This window comes from Anas platyrhynchos, chromosome 3 (genome assembly GCF_047663525.1).
Source record: "Anas platyrhynchos isolate ZD024472 breed Pekin duck chromosome 3, IASCAAS_PekinDuck_T2T, whole genome shotgun sequence".
Taxonomy (NCBI): Eukaryota; Metazoa; Chordata; class Aves; order Anseriformes; family Anatidae; genus Anas; species Anas platyrhynchos.
Window position 1 is genome coordinate 100,993,971 of NC_092589.1, and position 19,885 is coordinate 101,013,855.

The window sequence follows — 19,885 nt, forward strand, 5'->3', positions numbered from 1 at the left end:
AACTATTAGAAGAAGACAAGAATTAGGTAGGATTATGAAGCACTATAACGTGAAAGAAAACTTCACTCCACTTACAAATTTATAGTCAGTTTATGAACTTAGAAGAACTTAGATTTTTGGAAAGTTTTTAAGTAACCTCAAAATAATTTAAAACAATTATCTAAAGCATACGTCATCTTCTCATAAAAACATGGAAGCTGAAACATAAAGCTTGAGAAGACAACAAAAAGTCTCCAGGAAGACTGATTTCAGGCATGGGAATTCTTGTCCTATGTGAAGATCTGAAGTGACTGACCTAGTCTAATCATAGCAGTCTGGTGCTGTCAGAAAACAAAATTTTCAGCAAGCTAAACTGGTGTGTGCAACTCATAACAGCTAGTCTTTTCTCATTATCCAAACAAGGCCATGTAAAGCTTAGCTGAATATATCCCATGTATGCTTGCTTTTGCGTGGAAAAAAATACACACACACACACACACACACACACGGGTTGTAAACATTGTATTTTTATTGAAACAGTAGGACTATTCATCAGTATGTTCATTGTCCTTTTCCTGAAGGAGAATAGAAAGAGCTGGTGCTTAGTTTGATTTCGTAGATACTGGTATTTCAAAATTATAGTGTAGGCAAACTGGTTAGGAACTGCTTATAGGCTTACTCAAGGAAAGAAATTAATTCTACATTTTTGTCCTCCCTCTCTTTTTGTAGCCAGAACTTTGGTATGCCTGGTTTCTCTTCTGTAATTATTTGAATGATATGATAAGAACTCTGAAGTAATGTGTTTTCATAAGCTCCTACAATTGTAACATTCTCCCAGTTTGATTTTATATGACTTACTTGTTTTTACGTAGCTTGTGGAAAATACACGTCCCTACAATAGTCTTAAATTTTGACCAGAGTGAAAACCAAAATATTTGCACAGAACATTTTGGGAAGTATCTCCCCCCCCGTTCCTCCCCCCGATGGAAATATGCATTAAGTACGAGATCAGATACCAAAACATTATATTTTATTATCCACTTTATTCTCTACACATATATTTGCATACCAGTGTTACATTTTAGGGTATTCTTTAAAATACATTGTTAAACTTGTAAGAGGTTTTTTTGTTTTTTTCCCCCACAGCCATGTGACTATTTCAATTTAGTATATTGTCTTGGGTTTGTTAATTCACTTTCACCATTTCACTTCATTTACTCTTTAAGGCTCAGCAGTGAATAATACACATACATAAGTTTAAATAAGTATAAATGAAAAAAATACTGGATCATAGTTCTTCCAAATGCAAGAACAGTCAATTCTTCACCTACTGTCTGTTTCCAGATGAGGACCAATATTTACCTTTAAGATAGTTTTAAGAAACATTTACAGCCCTTGTATGTCCATTTATTTTTGCCTTATTTAATCATGGGATATCGTAAGTTTAAGATCCTCAAAGGAAGGAAAAACACAAAAAGCATGATCCTAACACCAGACTTGAGGCAGGCAGACCTTGGCCTGTACAGGGATCAGCTTGGAAGAACCTCATGGGTTATAGTCTTGGGGAAAAGAAGGATCCAGGAGAGACTCCTCATTGATTTTCGAGGATTACCTCTTCGATGCTCAAGATTGGTGGTCCATCCTGACAAGCAGGATATCAAGCAAAGGTGTAAGGAGGCCTGCATGAATGAGCAAGGTGCTCCTCATTGACCTCCAACATAAAAATTAAGGATGGAAGAGGTGTGTACAGGGAAATAAAACCTGGTAGAAATGGAGAAACTGTCCAGTCCTGCAGGGATGGGGTAACAAAAGCCAAAGACCTCCTGGAGCTAAATCTGATGAAGGTGTGAAGGGCAACAAGAAGGAGTTCTACAACATACATCAACAGCAAAAGGAAGTCTAATGAAAATGTTGTCTTGCTAGTGGATGAGTCAGGGAACCTGTTCATGCAGGACATGGAAAAGGAAAAGGTACTCAGTGCTTTGATCCTTGGAAAGGTGAAAGAGCACATTCTTCTGCAATCCATCTCTAAGCACATAATGGAGAAGGTGACTGACAGCATTGGTAAGTAGATTTGGTTTATGAGGCAAGGGTTTGTCAACAGAGGGGTCTGCAGAGGTGGCCTCTGTGAGGAGAGCCCAGCAGCTGCCCCAAGTCAGGTAAGAGCCAGCTCCAGGTGGTTCCAAAAGGGATCTGCTGCTGGCCAGAGCTGAGCCAGGGAGAGACACTGGGTGGGCCTCTGGGAGAACAGACAGAAGAAAGGGGGGAGAGTCTGCTGCACATCTACGCTGGGAGAGAGGAGAGAGAAATGTGAGAGAAGCAGCCGTGCAGCCCCCAAGGTCAGTGCAGAAGGGCAGGAGGTGCTCCAGGCATGGAGCACAAGTTCCCCTGCAGCCTGTGGAGAGGTCCCTGGTGGAGCAGGCTGTTCCCCTGCAGCCCATGGGTCCCACACGGAGCAGATCTCCACGCTGCACCCTGTGGAGAGCCCCCGGTGGAGCAGGCCCCGGGCCAGAGCTGCAGCCCGTGGAGAGGAGCCCATGCAGGAGCAGGGGGTTTGGGGGGAGCTGCCGCCCACCTGTGGGGGACCCGTGCTGGAGCAGTTTGCTCCTGGGGAATGGACCCCGTGGTACGGAGCCACGTGGGAGCAGTTCTTGAAGAGCTGCTGCCTGTGGGCAGCCCCCACAGGCTCAGTTGGGGAAGGACGGCATCCTGTGGGAGGGACCCCAAGGGGAGCAGGGGCAGAGAGTGACCATGAAGGAGCGGTGGAGACGAAGCATCAGGGACTGACCACAACCCCCATTCCCTGTTCCCTTGTGTTGCTTGGGGGGAGGATGTGGTTTTAGTTTCTTTCCTTTGTTTCTCACTGTTCTAGCTTGTTAATAATAGGTAATAAATTACATTAATTGTAATGTGTGCTGAGTCTGTTTTGTCTGTCACGATAATTGTTGAGCATAACTGTATCTTCTAGACAGGTTTTCTAGCGGTCTTGTAAAGTTTTTATTTTTATGTTTAATTTTCACCTTTTTAACATAATTTTATGTTGTTTTTGTGTGATTGTTTCTTTGTTTTTTTTTTTTGTTTGTTTGTTTTTTTTTAGTAAATATTTTGATAGTTATCTGAAGGATTAGTATTTAATTAGGCCCATGATATTATGAGATTGCTTTGAAACAGTCAAATTCAAAATAATACATCTTAAATTCTTTTTAACGTCATATTCACATCTTGAATGAAGAAATTGCATATGTTTGTGGTATGATAATCTACCCCTTATTTGTTTAGTAACTGGAAGGAATCGTTAATGAGTTATGAAAAACAGCATACGTTGTGGAGTCTTGATATCTGTTAACAAAGGAGTTCATACTGATTCATCTAAAAAAAACAAACTTTGAAGAATCCTGAAAGATGTCCTTCTGCATGAATTTTTATAGTTACAGTAGTAACTGTGCTATGGATTTTGCAATTTGAAAAGCTGTCAACGTTTCTGACAACTTACGCTAAATATCTTTCCAATGAAAGCCTGACTTGACTGGGAACTTTTAATTAACTTCAACTTCAGTGAGACGAAAGTTAAATCCATGGTGTTTTGTGGTCCGTTTGTGTTAGGATGCTGTTTCTTTTTGTATACGAGGAAAGCAATAGCTTGATTTCAGGTGTGAGGAGAGGAGATAGATGATTGAATATTTACTCCCAGGATTTTTAATGGACTAGTCAAATCTGTGCTGATCATCTGAGTACAGAAAATGTGCATCCCTGTAACACAAAAATCCAAGGAAGGTAATAAAGGCTGAAGTAAGCCTTTGACATTTATGAGATGGAGAAAACCTAAGTAGGAACAGGGCGGTGCCATGCACTGACCCTTCTGATCAGAAGATCCTCAGTGCCTCACAGGCATAGGTTTTGTGAAACTTGTAGGAGTAGTTAGATCTAAAACCAAAAAGTCAAAATGAAAATAACTGTACAGAAAGGCTGAAGGAGTAATATCTGTTCCATCTCTAACGTTTCTCTCTCTATATATAATTTAAAAAGCGTATTGTTTTTCTACTTTGTAGAATAAGGATAATAGAAAGTACCACGGTATGTAAAACACACATACGTAAATATACAGTCACAGCAGTGTTAAATGGGGTTAAATAATCAGTGATTAAGTGTAACAGTGATCCTTAGGGTGGCTGATGCATCTGTGTACTGGCAGACATAAGGAAGGAGGTTGTAGAAAGTGGTGGCACAGTTTCACTTGGCAGTCACCCCAGCGAGCCTTCTGACAGTGATCTCTGCACTGGTGCACCTCAGGCAGAATCCTACTTAGTGCCAGCTGTGTTTTGTGGGCTTCTTTTTAGTTTGGCTTTCAGTTGTTTTGTTTAGCACTTCTGCAGAGTACATCTTGTAAATTCTGTTTCCATTTCTCACACAGATTTTGAATATCAACCTTGAGTTGAGTTAACATTCTCCTATGGACTAGTAACCTGGACTGCACAGTCTTGCAAAAGATAAAGACGTATTTGTTGATGGACAACTACTCTGTTTGAAGCATGCAATTTTTTAAAATGTGCCTTTTTTCATTTTTCTGTATATTCCTTTTTTAATTTTTCTCTCTTTTCTTGTTATTACTGTTAATTCCTTACTTTTATTCTATTCTTATTCAAAGTATTCTGTATTCTCTTACTTTCTCACAATATTTTGTCATGCGAAGAACAGCTCTCCTGTCTTTCTACACCTGTGCTCGTTCTCTTCTAGATTCCTTCACAAATTACAAACACTCTTGTCTCTCACCCTGCAAATCTCACTTTTAGACTTGTATAAAAACATGAAAATGTCAGTGGTTTAGGAGTTTATACCTTTTTCCAGCCAAAGTATTTTACAACTTGTTTCCAAATGTGTATAACACAGCAGTTTGTATTCAGGCTGTCACATCACCAAAATACTTGTGGATACATGAACATTGTCACCTTCATGTTTCCACTGTGAAATATCGTTAGGATAATCAGGCAACAGTTCTGTTACAGCACTGGCATGATTATATGGTGCTGCTGATGCTGTTACCAAAACCACTTTAATTGAGCTACGTGGGAAAACTGGCACTCACTTTGTCTGTATCCCTACCTGGCAGGATATGTGTTATTTCCAACTGTGTAATGCTTTAAAAGAGGATCACCTGAGGTAAATTGCTGGCTAAATGAATTTTTGTTTTTCAAATTTTTGTCTGTTTTGAGGTAGTGGAGAAAAAAAGTAGAACATGCAAGCAGGATTGTTGATTTTTGTTGTTGTTTTTGTTTGTACGTTTGTTTTTGGTCTATTACCTTTGTTAGGAAGAAAAAGAAAAGACGGTAACTCAAGAACAAGCTCACATTTTATATGCTGTGCACTTTTGTGCTTGCATGCCTTGAATACTGGGCAATGCTTGTGGTTGTGACCTGTTTTATGGGAGGTGTGTTTTTGAAATTAATTCCCATGGGTTTCTAGACCAAGTACACACTTCTCTTGTTCAGTGAAATCTGTCAGCTAGATAGATGGACTATCTTTAAGCTGAATGGTGCTGAGTACTTTTGTGTTGACACACTATAATTTCTTTTTCATTGTGTCTTTGCTGTGATAGCTTTCCTTGGAATGACTAGGAGCCTAATTTTTCTGTTATCTGTCACTTTTTTTTTTTGGTGACATTATTGAAAACCAAAGCAAACGACTACCACAACAACAACAACAAAAAGGTGTTACTGCATTTATAATGACTTTTATAATATCTAAACATTGAAAATGCTTTCTGTAAATGTTATTATTTGACTCATACAAATATGAAAAGAAAAGAAAGAAGATAGGTGGACGTTCTCACAAGTAGCAAGAATGCAAATAGGATTTAAATTCTGTGGGATTTGACATTTTGTGGGCTTTTTTTCCTCCCAAAAATTAATCTCAAAATGCTTAAGCCACATACTCTGAGGAGAGGTAAGATCTGGCATTTGAGGAGAAACTTTATTATAAATGAGGTTCTGCATAAGATATTTACAAAACAGTTTGAACTTAAGTAGTGTTCTTGTCATGGTACAGTTGTTTTCTGTTCTGAGACATATTAAGCCAAATTCAATACAGAAGAAGCACATTCATTTCACTGGTTTTATTACCTGCATTTATACAAAGTTGAAAATCACAAGTAGCACTAGTTCTGGATTTCCATGATACTTCAGAACACTGTTTTCAGTTCTCAGGTTGTTATCTCTGGCTTCAGATGCATTTTCATAAAGGAATATTCTTTTAGAATCAGGCTCTTCACTACTTTATCAACAATGTTCTAAAATAATCTATTGAAGTTTTCAAATTGTTTTTCTTTGGTTAAGTGCACTCAAGTTACAAAGTTACTCAAGTTACATTACTCTGATGTAATAAATCTGCAATTGTATCTACATCTATCTGATGTAGATACGCTATGACTTAAAAGTTGCGTGTTAATTTCTGAACTCATCTTTCTCCTTGTCCTTTTTTTTAGTTATCTTTACATATGTATATAATATATGTATGTATACGTGCATTTTTAAAGACTTTTTTCATCTAAGTAGCTTTCTACAACAGTATGAAAGTTTATTTAGGAAGATTAAAGTAAGAACACGGAAAGGACAGATAAAGTACCAGCTTTCTCTCCATCTGATTGTAGCTTTTCTTGTTTTTTGACTCTGTTAAAGTTCTTTTGCTTCCATGTTCTGAAATTAAAATAAATCCTCTTGATCCTTTCTTTTTGTCCTGCCATTTGTCAATAAAACGAGTTTGCTCGTTACTGTTTATACTGTCACCTGATGGACAGTATAAACTTTCCCTAACAGCAAGATTAACTTAAAGTTTCAGCAACTCTTTTCCCTAACAGCAAGATTAACTTAAAGTTTCCTAAAAATCTTGAGTTAAAAATTCTCATACTACTTGACTGTCCAACTTCCCTTTCCTACTCCGCCATGCTAAGCACCAATTCATGCTTAATTTTCTGCAGGGGCCCTGTTTTCCTGACTTGCTGCTGTTTCAATACGTGTTTAGTAAAGCTGTTACCCCTCTCCTTCTGTAGTCTGCTTTCTTCATGCTATACTGCATGCAGGCACAGCTGAGTGACTGCCTCCATGCTGCTTAGGGTTTGCTCAGAGCTAATTCAGCTGCCTCTGCGCTGCTCTGCAGCACACAATGTGCACTATTGGCAAGCAGTAGTGAGTGACAGATAACACTGGAGGGACAATTATGGATAAAAAGCAAATTCTGTAAATTTCTTATACTCTGAAGCATATCTGTTATGGTAAGAATTCTGCCAAAAGCCTTGAAATTTCCAGCTCTATCAACCTGCTTATTTTGAAGTGGTTTTGTACTTAATTGTAGTCGCATCTTTTTAGATTTTCTAGCAGTTTTATTTTTCTGCCTTGTTAAATGGGTATGGATGTGTAAATGCACATGAATAGGCATAAGCCAAATGGTTTTAGTACCTGTGTTTCAAAATCAGTTGTTTACACTGGCCATAAATCCATGGATTCTTCAAATCGAGAAAGATGGGAAATAAGTTTTATGGGAAACTGCCAGTTATATATATATATATAATCTTCTTGCTTGATTATTTTTATGCTAATGAGACTGTGTATGCTTTGAAAATAGAAGTTGCTTTGAATTCTGGCCAAACATTTATTCATCTTGGACCCTTTGTTATTTTTTTTTAAATGCAGGTGAAAATACATTCCTACTTGACATCTCTGCGTACATTTTTTGTTGCCTTTGAAGGGTTGTTTAGAATAGGTACTCTTCACTTTAATAAATCTTATTCATCGTGAAGAAGTCTGATTCAGGGAAATCACATAGTTTTCAATACTTAGATTACCTATAAATTTTTTGTTACTATCGAGAAGTCCAGAAAACATTCAGTTGCTCCCATGTTTCCTCTTTGTTATGTTATTTTCTTTTATAAAATGCCACTTTAAAGGATGCCTGTCAAACACCTTGAATCTGTTATTGATTTATTTATTTATTTAGTCCCCTTCAATAAGCTTAGTACTTTATTTCCCTACTTGGAGTTGATTTGTCCTTTCCTATCTCTGATATTTTCAGATAATTTTCCATCTTCTGCATTTTGCAAACATCTCTTTGTTTATTTATTCATTTATTTTTAGTTTACTTTCAGTTTATTTTTGGTTCATGCTTGATTCTAAAATAATACTGAACTGATGTATATTAACCCACTGTTAAATATAACCATTGCTTGTGTAAGGACTATCTTGTTGCAGAAGATTGAGCTGAGACAAGTCCATCTCTGTGTGCTTACCATTGATAAAATGATTTAATAAATGCAATAAACACTGTGGAGCAGTCCCAGCAAGCTCAGAAACTAATTGCTTAAAATCTTGTTTATCTTATCCATTTGAAAACATCTATTCCTTGAAAAGTTTACAAAATAGTCATCAACTGTATACAAATGGTGTAGGTACCTTTGGATTTTTTTTCTATTCCTTATTCCTAAGAAATTCTCAAAATCGGAATGAAACTGTAGGGTTTTGTTGGTAGTGTATTCTTGCTGCAGGAAATCATGATGTTCCATGACTTAGGTATAAACAGACTGTTTCTTATCTTTTTTCATGGCATGAAATGCCATCAGTTTATAAATGAGAGTCTTCTCCACCTTTAAATAATGACTCTTCAGGTGCCGCTGTCATTTTTTGCTCCTGTATATGAAATTTCTATCAAAGGGTAACTTCTTATCTTCCTGCCTGGCTTCCATCTTAGTCATTCTCTGCCAATTCCATTACTTTTCACAGAGACTTATAAACTTGTTACTGAGTTTTATTTTTCATATCAATTATTTTATTCTTTTCTCCTTGACATGTCCCTAAATTCTGTTGTGTTTTTTTTTTTCATTAATTTCAGTAATTAAACTATTGTATTCTATTGATGTTATCACCCATATTCTGTAATTCATCCAGTTTGTTGTACTTTGTTAGTGTTCTGTCTGCTAAATATTAGAAGTATTAAAAAGTTACTGCACATCACAGTCCCGTTTGAGAATTGCAGCCAAGAAGAAGAAGGTGATGTAGCAGAGGATAAACATAAACATGCCATTAAGTCTTTGGATTAAATTGAACTGTCTCATTACTTTCCAAGCTAGCAGCCAAATGCATGGCTAAAAAGATTTTCATTTCCAATAACTGGGTTTACCTGAGCAACTGGACTGTAAAAACAATAATTACAGAGGAAAGTAAATGTTTTTCCTTGGACTTACTCTAATGGGAATCTTTAAATCGTATTGCATTCTTGTGATTAATCTTTACCTAAGTCTTGCTATGCCCAGTAGCAGTAGAAGCCAATATAGTATGAGAAGTTCATGCTATTATGGTGATTTTTTTTTTCTTTTCTGTAGTAGAAGTCACAGTAGCGTGAAGAAACAGACTTTAATTTTACCATTTCAAATCTAGAAAGAAGCTAGAATTGCCCATCTTATTCAGAAATTAAGCAGTTAGACATAGTTTTGCCTAGTTTGTCTTGGTAGAAAAAATCAGCATAGTTTAATTTTGGTTATGTTTTGGTTATGGTTACATAATGTTAGTTATGGTTATTGTTTATTGGCTGGATGGTTGCACTTAGAGAGTTGTGGTCAATGGCTCATTGTCCAGGGTATTGGTAATGGGTGGTATTCCTCAGGGGTCAGTATTGGAACCAGTGTTGCTGCTGACATGGACAGCGGGATTGAGTGCACCCTCAGCAAGTTTGCTGATGACACTGAGCTGTGTGGTGCGGTTGACACGCTGGAGGGAGGGGATGCCATCCAGAAGGACCTGGACAGGCTTGAGAGGTGGGCCTGTGCAAACCTCATGAGATTCAACATGGCAAAGTGCAAGGTACTGCACCTGGGCTGGGGCAATCCCCAGCACAAATACAGGCTGTGTGGAGAATGGATTGAGCAGCCCTGGAGAGAAGGATCTGGGGGTGTTGGTTGAGAAGCTCAACATGAGCCAGCAGTGTGCGCTCACAGTCTAGAAAGCCAACCGTATCCTGGGCTGCATGAAAAGCAACTTGGCGAACAGGTCAAGAAAGGTGATTCTCCCCCTCTGTTCTGCTTTCCTAAGACCCCACGTAGAGTGCTGTGTTCAGCTCTGGGGCTCCCAGCACAAGAAGGACACAGAAGTACCAGAAGGAGTCCAAAAGAAGGCCACAAAGCTAGCAGCCAAATGCATGGCTAAAAAGAATTTAATTTTCAATGACTGGGTTTACCCAGATGATAAACGCATTAGAGCACTTCTCCTATGAAGACAGGCTGAGGGAGTTGGGGTTGTTCAGCTTGGAGAAAAGAAGGGTCTGGGAGACCTTATAGCAGCCTGCCAGTTCCTAAGGCGGCCTACAGGAAAGCTGGGGAGGGACTCTTTGTCAGGGGGTATAGTGATTGGAGAAGGGGTAATGGCTTTAAACTAAAAGAGGGTAGGTTTAGATTAGATGTTAGGAGGAAATTCTTAACTCAGAGGGTGGTGAGGCACTGGAAAAGGCCGACCAGAGATGTTATGGATTCCCCATCCCTGGAGGTGTTTAAGGCCAGGCTGGATGGGGCTTTGAGCAACCTGGTCAAGTGGAAGGTGTCTCTGCCCATGGTGGTGGTGGGGGCGGGTTGGAACTAGATGATCTTTAAAGTCTCTTCCAGTCTAAACCATTCTTTGATTCTGTGATAATAGAATAGAAATGCATATATATTATATAATGGTAGAGCTTGTAGAATGAATGTGGTAGAGCTGTATCGGTGTTAAAGGGAAGGAAAGACAAATGAATCAGTAACCATACTTAATCTAGAATAAGAAAATAGAGTGAGTCACTTTGAATTATACTCCCAGTAGAGTTTATTAAAGTGAGATTCTTCATTTACCTTTTGATCCTTAAACAAGTGTGTCTATAAGTCCTACTAGAGTAGGCTGATTGGTACCACTAATAGAAATGATGACACTGATTTTCTGAGAATCTCTTAGCTGTTTCTTAAGTAATCTCCAAAGACTATGTTCTTGTGGTCTTTTTGGTCTATTACTAAATCATTTAATCTGAAGTGTGAAAGTTATGCTTTCTTACCTGACCGGTATGAACATGCTGTAAGTATAGGAGCAGTTTTATATTCTTACACTACCTAATTTGTTGCCTGAAAAATGAGGCTTAGTATCTTCAATTTCCTTGAAGATATTATCTACATCAAAACAAAATGAGGCATCTTTTCTAATACTTTCTGCCTTGGCTATTTTCTGGGGTAGAAACTGAATTCTAACATATTCAACTGTGTAACATTATTATTTAGCATTGATTAGAATTTTTATTTTTAAACAGGCAATTTTAATTCAACATGGCATTCTGAAAGTTAATTTTCCAAACATGCATTACAGGATTCAAATATTTGTGTCAGATGTTTTGAGAGGTGCATGAAGATGACAATAATCAATCATATCTAATTAGGTGGTGACACACTGTGCTTGCAGTAATTAAGCAAGACATTACTGCTTTACTTTCTAATGATTAAGATCACACAGATTGAGAGCCAGCTGTTAATCACTTTTCTTGCAAGGCTAATGTCGTTAACAGAAAATCCCAACAATCTGCCCTTAAAGCTATTTTTAACAGAGCTCTTCTGTTAGATAAGCTGTGATGTAAGCAACAAAATGTTTTTTTTTAAGTTTGTATTTTGAGCATCTTTTCCAACTGTTGTTGTCTTGAGTTAATACTCATCCTTGTAGATTTCTGTATGCCACAGATATTTAGGAAAAACTTTATTGTGAATTGCTAGAAATTACTGTGATGCTGCTGGTAAAATTTACTACAAATTTATAATGCTAATATATATTTTGCAACTGTATGTAGTGAAATATCATAATGTCATTAATAAATGCAGGCATAAAAAATAAGATATGAAATCTTTATAAAAAAGGTAATTTTCAAGATAGATATTTCAGTTTTGAACCGTGCTTTGGGGGAAAATGTACTGAAATTTTTAAATATTTGGTGCTGACAATTTTTATTTCTGGTTCTTATTTGTATCATATGTATCTATTAAACACCTCACACTGAAAGCTTATACCATAGTGTAATTCGATTTATTTAGCCTTAATTGACCTGCCCTAGCATTATTAATGTCCATCAGATCTATTCCACTGGATTTGGTGTGTATATAAATCACCCATCTAAAAGGGATCATCAGGAATTTGTGACATTCTCTGTTAACTGGCAGTAAGTAGTACTTGTGGGCACTATGAAGTATGATAGGGTGTTACAGCTCTAGTAAGAATGTAGAATCTAAGGTCATACTTGAAATGCTCTTACTAGCTACTTATTGAGGCTATGGAGCAGGTTTGCTTGTTTTTTGCATAGTTTTTGGTGAGTTTGACTTGATGCTTTGTTTATTTTAACCAGGAGCTGAAAGAAAATTGTGTATGTTCTGAATACATCTTAAGTTAGGCAGCTGTAAAGTTAGCTTGGATGTTTGTATGTTCTAGATACCTTTTTTTGTTGTTGAAATGTTGTGAAATTAAAAATAACCTACTGTCAAGCATTCACAATAGCAGTTGCTTTCCAACTAGAATGAAATTCAGATTTAGTGTAGGTTCGCTTTTTTTCAAAATATTTCCTTTCAAATTGATTTAAGATACTTCTCTTCAAATCTGGATGGAAGCTGATGGGCCAGACCCCTGGGACAGGCACAAGTTTTTTGTGCAAGGGGTCCTCTGAGCTGTTAGTGCTGTGGCCCTCACTGCAGCTCTTGTGCTTGTTTGGAAGGGAGATAGAAGCACCTGGTGGTGAGTTACATGTGCATGTGGAGGGGGAAATGGGGGCTCTAGACTGTTCCTGAAGCACAGCGTGGAAGGCATAGGTGTGTCTGATGTAGTTCTGGCCTTTGGACTCCGAAATTGGTTGAGCTAGAGCATCTCCTGGCAGTGCCTTGGGGCCTAACAGGTGTAATGACACTGCCACATCCTTCTGTATTTGGAATCTGTATGTTTGTGTCACTGGTGATGGTGGGCAATAGTAATTCAGAGCAGAAAGGTGTCTGGAAATGTGTGTTTCTTCTTATTTCCCCTCTCTGCAATATTTTGTGTTAGGAAGCCAGAAGTTCTTGACTAGGAGGAGGGGGGAAACCACCAAAACCACCAGCAGAACCTTTTGGTGCTCTCTGACAGAACATCTGTATTTTGAAACAACTTTGGATATTAGTGTCACGTGTAATTTCCTAACAAATGTTGTGATAACTAGGCAACGTGGAATTTTTCATATAGGTCATATTCAGTGAGTCTCACAGGTCCCTGAACTGTTGTATTTTTTATTTTTTTATTTTTCACTTATTCAATTAAAAACAGCAGTCTTAAACTAATTTTTTACAGATATGGGGCAAATGCATACTGTTTAGACATCCATAGCATTTTTATGGATTTATTTATTTATTTTTTAACTTAGAAGGCATGCACACTCTGCCCCCAAGTATTAGGGAATCCTAATGTATCTGAACAATCTGTTTAAGGGATTCACTATCATTACAGTCAGAATTTCTTAAAGGAAAGAGGATTAAGGTCTTGGCAGTTGTGAAGGAGTATTGGTGGGCCTAAGAGCTATAATATGCTAAAGCTGAGAAAAAGCACAAGTCCATGTGTATTAAGAGGAGAAACATATTCTGTAAAGGCACTCTCTGTAACTAATTTCAGAAAGATATAATTAATCTGTCTTGTATCTACTTTCAGTTTTACCGCATAGTTCTTTTGTGTGCTTACAGTACTAATGGAATCATTAATTTTCTGCATTCCACAGCTGCATTATCGCTCACCCTACGTATCTGCTCTTCTTATCCATTCATCCCATGTTGGTCTATTGAAAAGCCTGCTTGTGTTCTCACTCAAGGCCTCTTAAGCCTAGAATTAACTTCTGATCATGAAAGGCAAAGGTACAGTTCTTTTTAGGTTACAATCCTCCTTCAGATTATTTGTTATAAGAATTATTAGACAATTTTATTTTAAATGTCATTCATCCACTGAGAAGGCCCCTAGAAGATAAACTTCAGGTCTTCTAGTTTTATATTTCATTCCTTCTATATCAGTTGCAAGTTGTTCAGTGCAGGTGCACTAAAGCCAGTCAACCTTTCTCCTGGATGCAGAGGTTCAATCATATGCAAGAATGTAATTCTGAATGTTAGTGTCAGAGACAAACAGATGTGAAAGAAATCATCTGCAGGATTTTGCCCTGTGAGAGGATTAGCACCTGTGCCATTTAGGCAGAGTAGTTAAAACCTCATAAAAGAAAGAGATTTCTGAATTATCTTCTTACCTGATTGTTCCATTTGTCTTTGCAATATATATTAAAGTACTTAAAACTGTCATTATGTCCTTTTGTTTTCTGCCTTTAAACTAAACAACCCTAATCAGTGTAGAATTACTTATGGGTTCTATTTTCCAGGTTTCTGATCACTTTTATTTTTTTTTTGTGTTTCGAGGGACTCTTTTTCAGTTCATTATCTCTTTTCTATAGTGTAGTCATGAATCAACAATGTCATAATACTGTATGAAAGGAAACGATATACTGTGATGTATTAAATGCAACACTGATGATGGATTACTTCATGGACTTTTTCCTCCCTCATTCAGTAGTGTTGAGGAATGTTTTGTACTACACAGCTGAAGAAGAACCGTGTTTATGTTTGGGTGCTATCTTGACAGAGTGAGAAAAAGCAAATCTGTAGGAAAGAACCCAAAGGAGAGCAATCAAAATACCTATGCAATATGATATTTATGACAATATTTTGCTGTTGATCCTCAGTGCTACATTTCCTTTCCTGCAGAAATTGTACAAGCTTTTCTTCTGTGCAACTGGCTGTTCCTTCTAGAGTGTAGCACCTTGCGCCTTTTACCTGTTGTGCTTCATCCTGTTTCTTTTTCTTTATTTTATGTATTTTTTTTTTCATCAGTCAAGTTTATTTTAAATTCAAATTCTGCCCTGTGCTGATAAAATGTCTGTATCTTTTGATCGCAACAGTAGATGTAGTCTATAAAATGTATCAAAGGAGTTATGAGAGAAAGTAGGTTTGAGTCTGCTGTAATTTATTGGTCAGAGCACAGACTCTGTGGGACAGCCCAAAGTGTTCTTGCTGCCTAATTTGAAATAAGGTAGGATAAAAATAAGTGACTCCTCTTTTCACATGCCTTCAGCAGATGTCCCAGCCATAGGTATGCCATAGATAGGAAATTTCAATGGAGTGTTTTTATGGAAACAAAAAAAAATAAATTGGATTAGAGAACTTGTTCACTAGACTTCTGAGGTGTAAATATTGCTTGTAAAGTATTTACATGTGGAATTTGGAAAAGTTTTGGTTCAAATATGATGCTTAAAGATTTGTCCTTAAAATGTTGTAAGTGTATAAATCTATAAATGCATTTTATCATTAAAAATCAAACTACCATGTCACTGAAGTAATAAATATAAAATTAAGGATGAGAATCAGCAAATTCTGATTTCTGCTGGAGGACCAGTGTAACTAAATGGACAGGTGAAAATGATTAATTAAAGTAAGGGAAACTTCAGAGGAACTGTTTTCATAAGGGAAAATGGAGTATGTTAAAATACTCCATTTAGTTTGTAACAGATCACATGCGGTAAAATACATAGACAGAGGGAAGGGAGGTTTGGATTTACTGAGAACCTCACAGTCTAATTCAAAATAATAACAGCACTGCAATGCATGCATTCTGACATTCCCTCTACATGCATACAAATACATAGTGATTTTTTTTTTTATGATTCTCATATGAATTTTCAGATGATCTGGGTAAGAGCTTTGATCATGTTCCCCCAGTCTTCAATTACAAGGATGAAAAGCGTGACAAATACTGCTGTGTCCACCTGAGAAGCAAATGGCCATAAACAAATCAATAGTGTCTACAGAAAACCCAGTTTTCAAAAAAAAAAAAAAAAAGCAAAAAATCTTTTTCAAAATAAAACTTAGAGCAGGGAAGACAAGTGTTTTATGTCAGTTAGACCAAAGTTTGGCTTAGAGATGTCTACTTGGAAACAGGATTTGCAGCTCTGAGATTTAGTCTTTAGTGCTCTGAAGGAACTGGGGTATTTTGAGTAGGGTATCAAAACATTATTGCAAACAGGAGTGCTTTAAAGCAAATACACTAGCTGGGGATATGCCTGAAGCAGACAAGATTAAAATCGACAAAAGTATTCACCTGCAGTTTTAGCTCCCTCTAGAGAGTGCTGATTTCTTCTGTGTGGTATTTAGAGGTTTGGGGCTTGCCTGAGAAAGTAAGTTTCAGTAATTTTTCTTTCAAAAACAGGATAGTGACTAAGCTTTCTTACAAGTCACGTCTGGTGTGACAATTATGCTACTGTTCTCCTTTTCTCCCCCTTTCTACCCTCCATGTGCGTGTGCACACACATGGACACAGGCACACATCCTCCTGCTCCATTTCCTGAGTCCAGTGTCTAGAAAACCCCTCAGTGGTATAGAAACCAATATTTAATTTCCTCATTTGCCAATTGAGTTTTAATTTATATTCTCATATCTCTCATTGTAAGCACTTAAATCTTATGCAACTTCATGCTCATTCTATGTGTTGTTTTTTTTTCTTTTTTTCTTCTAAAAAAAAAAACACATGTAAATCTGGCATATTAACTCTAAAATTACTACGTCTGTTTGGAGAGTTATTTTACTTTTCAATCCTCTCTTTCTGGTACCAGTTTTTGGAAGAGGTACTGTACAGAGAGTGTTTTTTAAATGAGAATTCAGGACAAACCTAGCATAGTTAAATTGGTGGATATACAAATACATGCAAAGACTAAATTCCCATTAAAACCTCTTTCTTTGAAGATGTACTTCGGACTGAAGTTTGCCCGATAGAGTTGCATGTATCATCTTTTCAACACAAAGAGTGAACAGGGGAATGTTTGAACTCTGATTCACAGCCATGTATAATGGTCTAAAAAAAGCAGACTTGAAAGGCTGAGAGAAATCTAGATTAATCTTATTGATTCTGAAAGCAAATAAGGTATTGTTGCATGTCACCGTAGATCACATCAGGAGTTAGATGAAGTGCGAGGTAGGTATTGGATTTTAATAGGAATAGATGAGCTTCAATGAGACTTACAGTTTAAATAATGTGATAGAAAATGCTAACATATTTAATCAGTTACTCTGCATATTTCATTCGTTACTTGATTGTCTGTTATAATGAAAGTTCATGTTTTTTTCCAAGGTGCTATTCTAAACCTCTGTAACAATTACTAGCCAGAGAGAGGTCTGCTTTTAGACTGTGTAAAGTGCTAATGTAGGGTTTTGCTCCCTCAAGATGTGTCTAAAGCACAGCTTGGTCTGTCAGCAAAAGTAACAGCAATTGCCAATCTGAGTGGAATAGCCATGCAGAACCTGTGAACAGCAGAACGGTGAGGGAAAGGTGGTTTTGCCAGGTAGTTCTACTGCTCTAAAATACCTGCTGTTACATGGCATAGCTTATAAGCAGAAAGCATTGACACAAATTCTGTACATTTTCATTTATAAATAATATTGATATATCATTCACAGATGTTGGAAGTTTAAAAAATGTGAAAACCTTGGAAACATTGATACACATTGGTTTCCCAACAAGCAAGAATGATTAAAGGTTACACCCTCGCTGAACTTCGTATCCTTTAGGCATTCCCAGAGAACACTGTGGGCAAGATTTATCTGTTCTGAATGAGAGACCTGTGTCTGAGTTGTCATTTATATTTATTTTTTTTAAGTCATAGTAGAAAGCTATGATGCAATTTGTTCCCTTCTAGACAGATGTAGAGAAGGGATCATGTAAATGATGTTTCAGAAATGTCTATTGCTCACCACTGGCTTTTCAGAATCTAAATGACCATCTTAGATGTGAATATCTACAGTGTAAAACCTTTGTTGAGATTCTTTTCAAGCTTAAGACATCCAAGTGTGGATGTCTACTGGCATGGTCAGTGTCTGCAGCCTCTTATAATCACGGAGGTCTGCCCTCATCTCCAGCTAGAAGGACCCAGATCTCCCCTAACACCTGCTCAGCCCTACATTTGTGGATATCTTGGATATCCTAACGTGTCTTAAATGGCAGCTGTGGCCATGAGCATGTGCTATGTATGGCCTTCAGGGGAAATTTAATTGTTGCACTTTTCATTTCTACCAACTGTAAGGGAGGCTTTGACGCTAGTTGATGCTTAGAGCTACACCGCATCTAAATTTAAGTATTTAAGTGCCTTAAGTTTAAACTGCCTTTAAAGATCAAAAGTTTTTATTAACAGACACCGCAGACCTTTCTCCTTGGTTCTGTGGAAATTAAAATAGTATTATAAAGATAATGTTCGTGTTTGATTTTACTTTTAAATCAAAGGACTTAAAAGTACACAGGGCATGTTTCTTCTTTAATTCATTACTCTTCTTTATGTAATCTACTATTTAATGAAATTTAGAGCAGTCTTTTGAAAACAAATGCTACTGCTAAACCTTAAATTAGGCGTGATTATTCTTCATTTGCATAGAGAAAAGTGCAGTGATCTGATAATATTGTTATATACATTATAAAATAATAAATATTATTCTTAAACATGATCATCTGTTTCAGAAAAGATCTGTTGTTTTTCCTCTTCTGTGAAAAGACTATAAAGCTATGAAATTGCACTACTCTTCTTATTTTAACAAATAGCTGTAAGCAGTCCTAAATCCCCATTTTTTGTTTAAGGAAATAGCTGACTGAATATCAATGGTAAATTTGCACATAAATGAATAAACCAAAAATTAAAACAGGTATTATTTACAAATTCTTATGGAGAAATCCTTGTTAATACCAAAATACCTGACTATCCAGAGGAGTTTACTAGTTAATAGTCCAGTAGTGACTTCGGAAATATAAAATTGAAGCCCTGTAGCACCTGTATTTATATGTGGTTACAGTGTGTATATTTGTGTGTTTCACAATATGGAAACCTAATTTCAAACCATAATAAAACTTTAAGGCAACTTTTATAAAGGATACAGAACTTTTTCTCACACAGTGGAAGAAACATATGAGTCAGAAGTGGTATTGCACATCTATACTTCGTTATGGAACAGGAAAATGCATTCATGTACATTTATACATATGTACTATGTACCTGTCTGCTTATAATACTGTTTCTCGGTAAGTCATAGAATTAAAAACAGATAGAACGTGCTTCAACAACATTCCTTTGTGGAACAGTACAAATGTACTGTTTTATGTATTAATGCCTATTTCAAAGGCAATTTAGCCCACTTTTTACAGCACAGAAGAGGCTTTTTATGTCTAATCCATTTGGAGCTTGAATAGCAGACCAGTTTTCCACTTTCTGTAAACAGTGCTTCGTTATATGTGTTTTATGTATTGAATGGGATAGAGGTTATTATTTATCATTAAGAAATGTTTATATATTTAAATTTTTGTTTCTGTGCCTTGCTTTCACAGACTAAAACTGGTATTGCTTTGTTGTATGATGAAGTATCTGAAAATGCTTATGACATCCGACTGAAGCTCACAAAAGAGGTATTAACAATTCAAAAACAAGATGTCGTCTGTGTTAGTGGAAGTGATCACAGTGCAAATGTAAGTGCTTCTATATCTCTGTGCTTTCGACTGCACTTTAATGTCTTCTACAGAGATCAGATTATGGTATTGGAGTGCAAGACATTCTATTGGGTAATAGAAATACGTAATGATGAGTTGGGTTTTGTGCATACTTGCATTCCTGTGTGCATAAACTTATATTTTTTTTTTTCTACCAGTGGTATATGTCCTTTGTTCTGACAAATATAACCTTAACAGTGGAGAAGATATCTATAAATAATGAGAATACAGCATTCTTCCACCAAATATTGTTAGGCTATTAAATGGAATAAAAAAGGGGAAGGGGGGAAGCTATATTTCCTATAGAA

The 19,885-nt window shown here is 36.8% G+C and overlaps 1 protein-coding gene across 8 annotated transcripts in view; it reads left to right on the plus strand.

The window, feature by feature from the left end:
- Window positions 1-19,885, plus strand: part of SNTG2 (syntrophin gamma 2) — a 292,459-nt gene that overhangs the window by 103,189 nt on the left and 169,385 nt on the right. For 7 of the 8 annotated variants that reach the window (XM_072036393.1, XM_072036392.1, XM_072036391.1 and 4 more), the window contains exon 2: window positions 19,419-19,556. In XM_072036393.1, the coding sequence (XP_071892494.1) occupies window positions 19,419-19,556 (138 nt within the window). The remainder of the gene's footprint in view (window positions 1-19,418; window positions 19,557-19,885) is intronic. The other variant, XM_072036394.1, reaches the window with a different exon arrangement.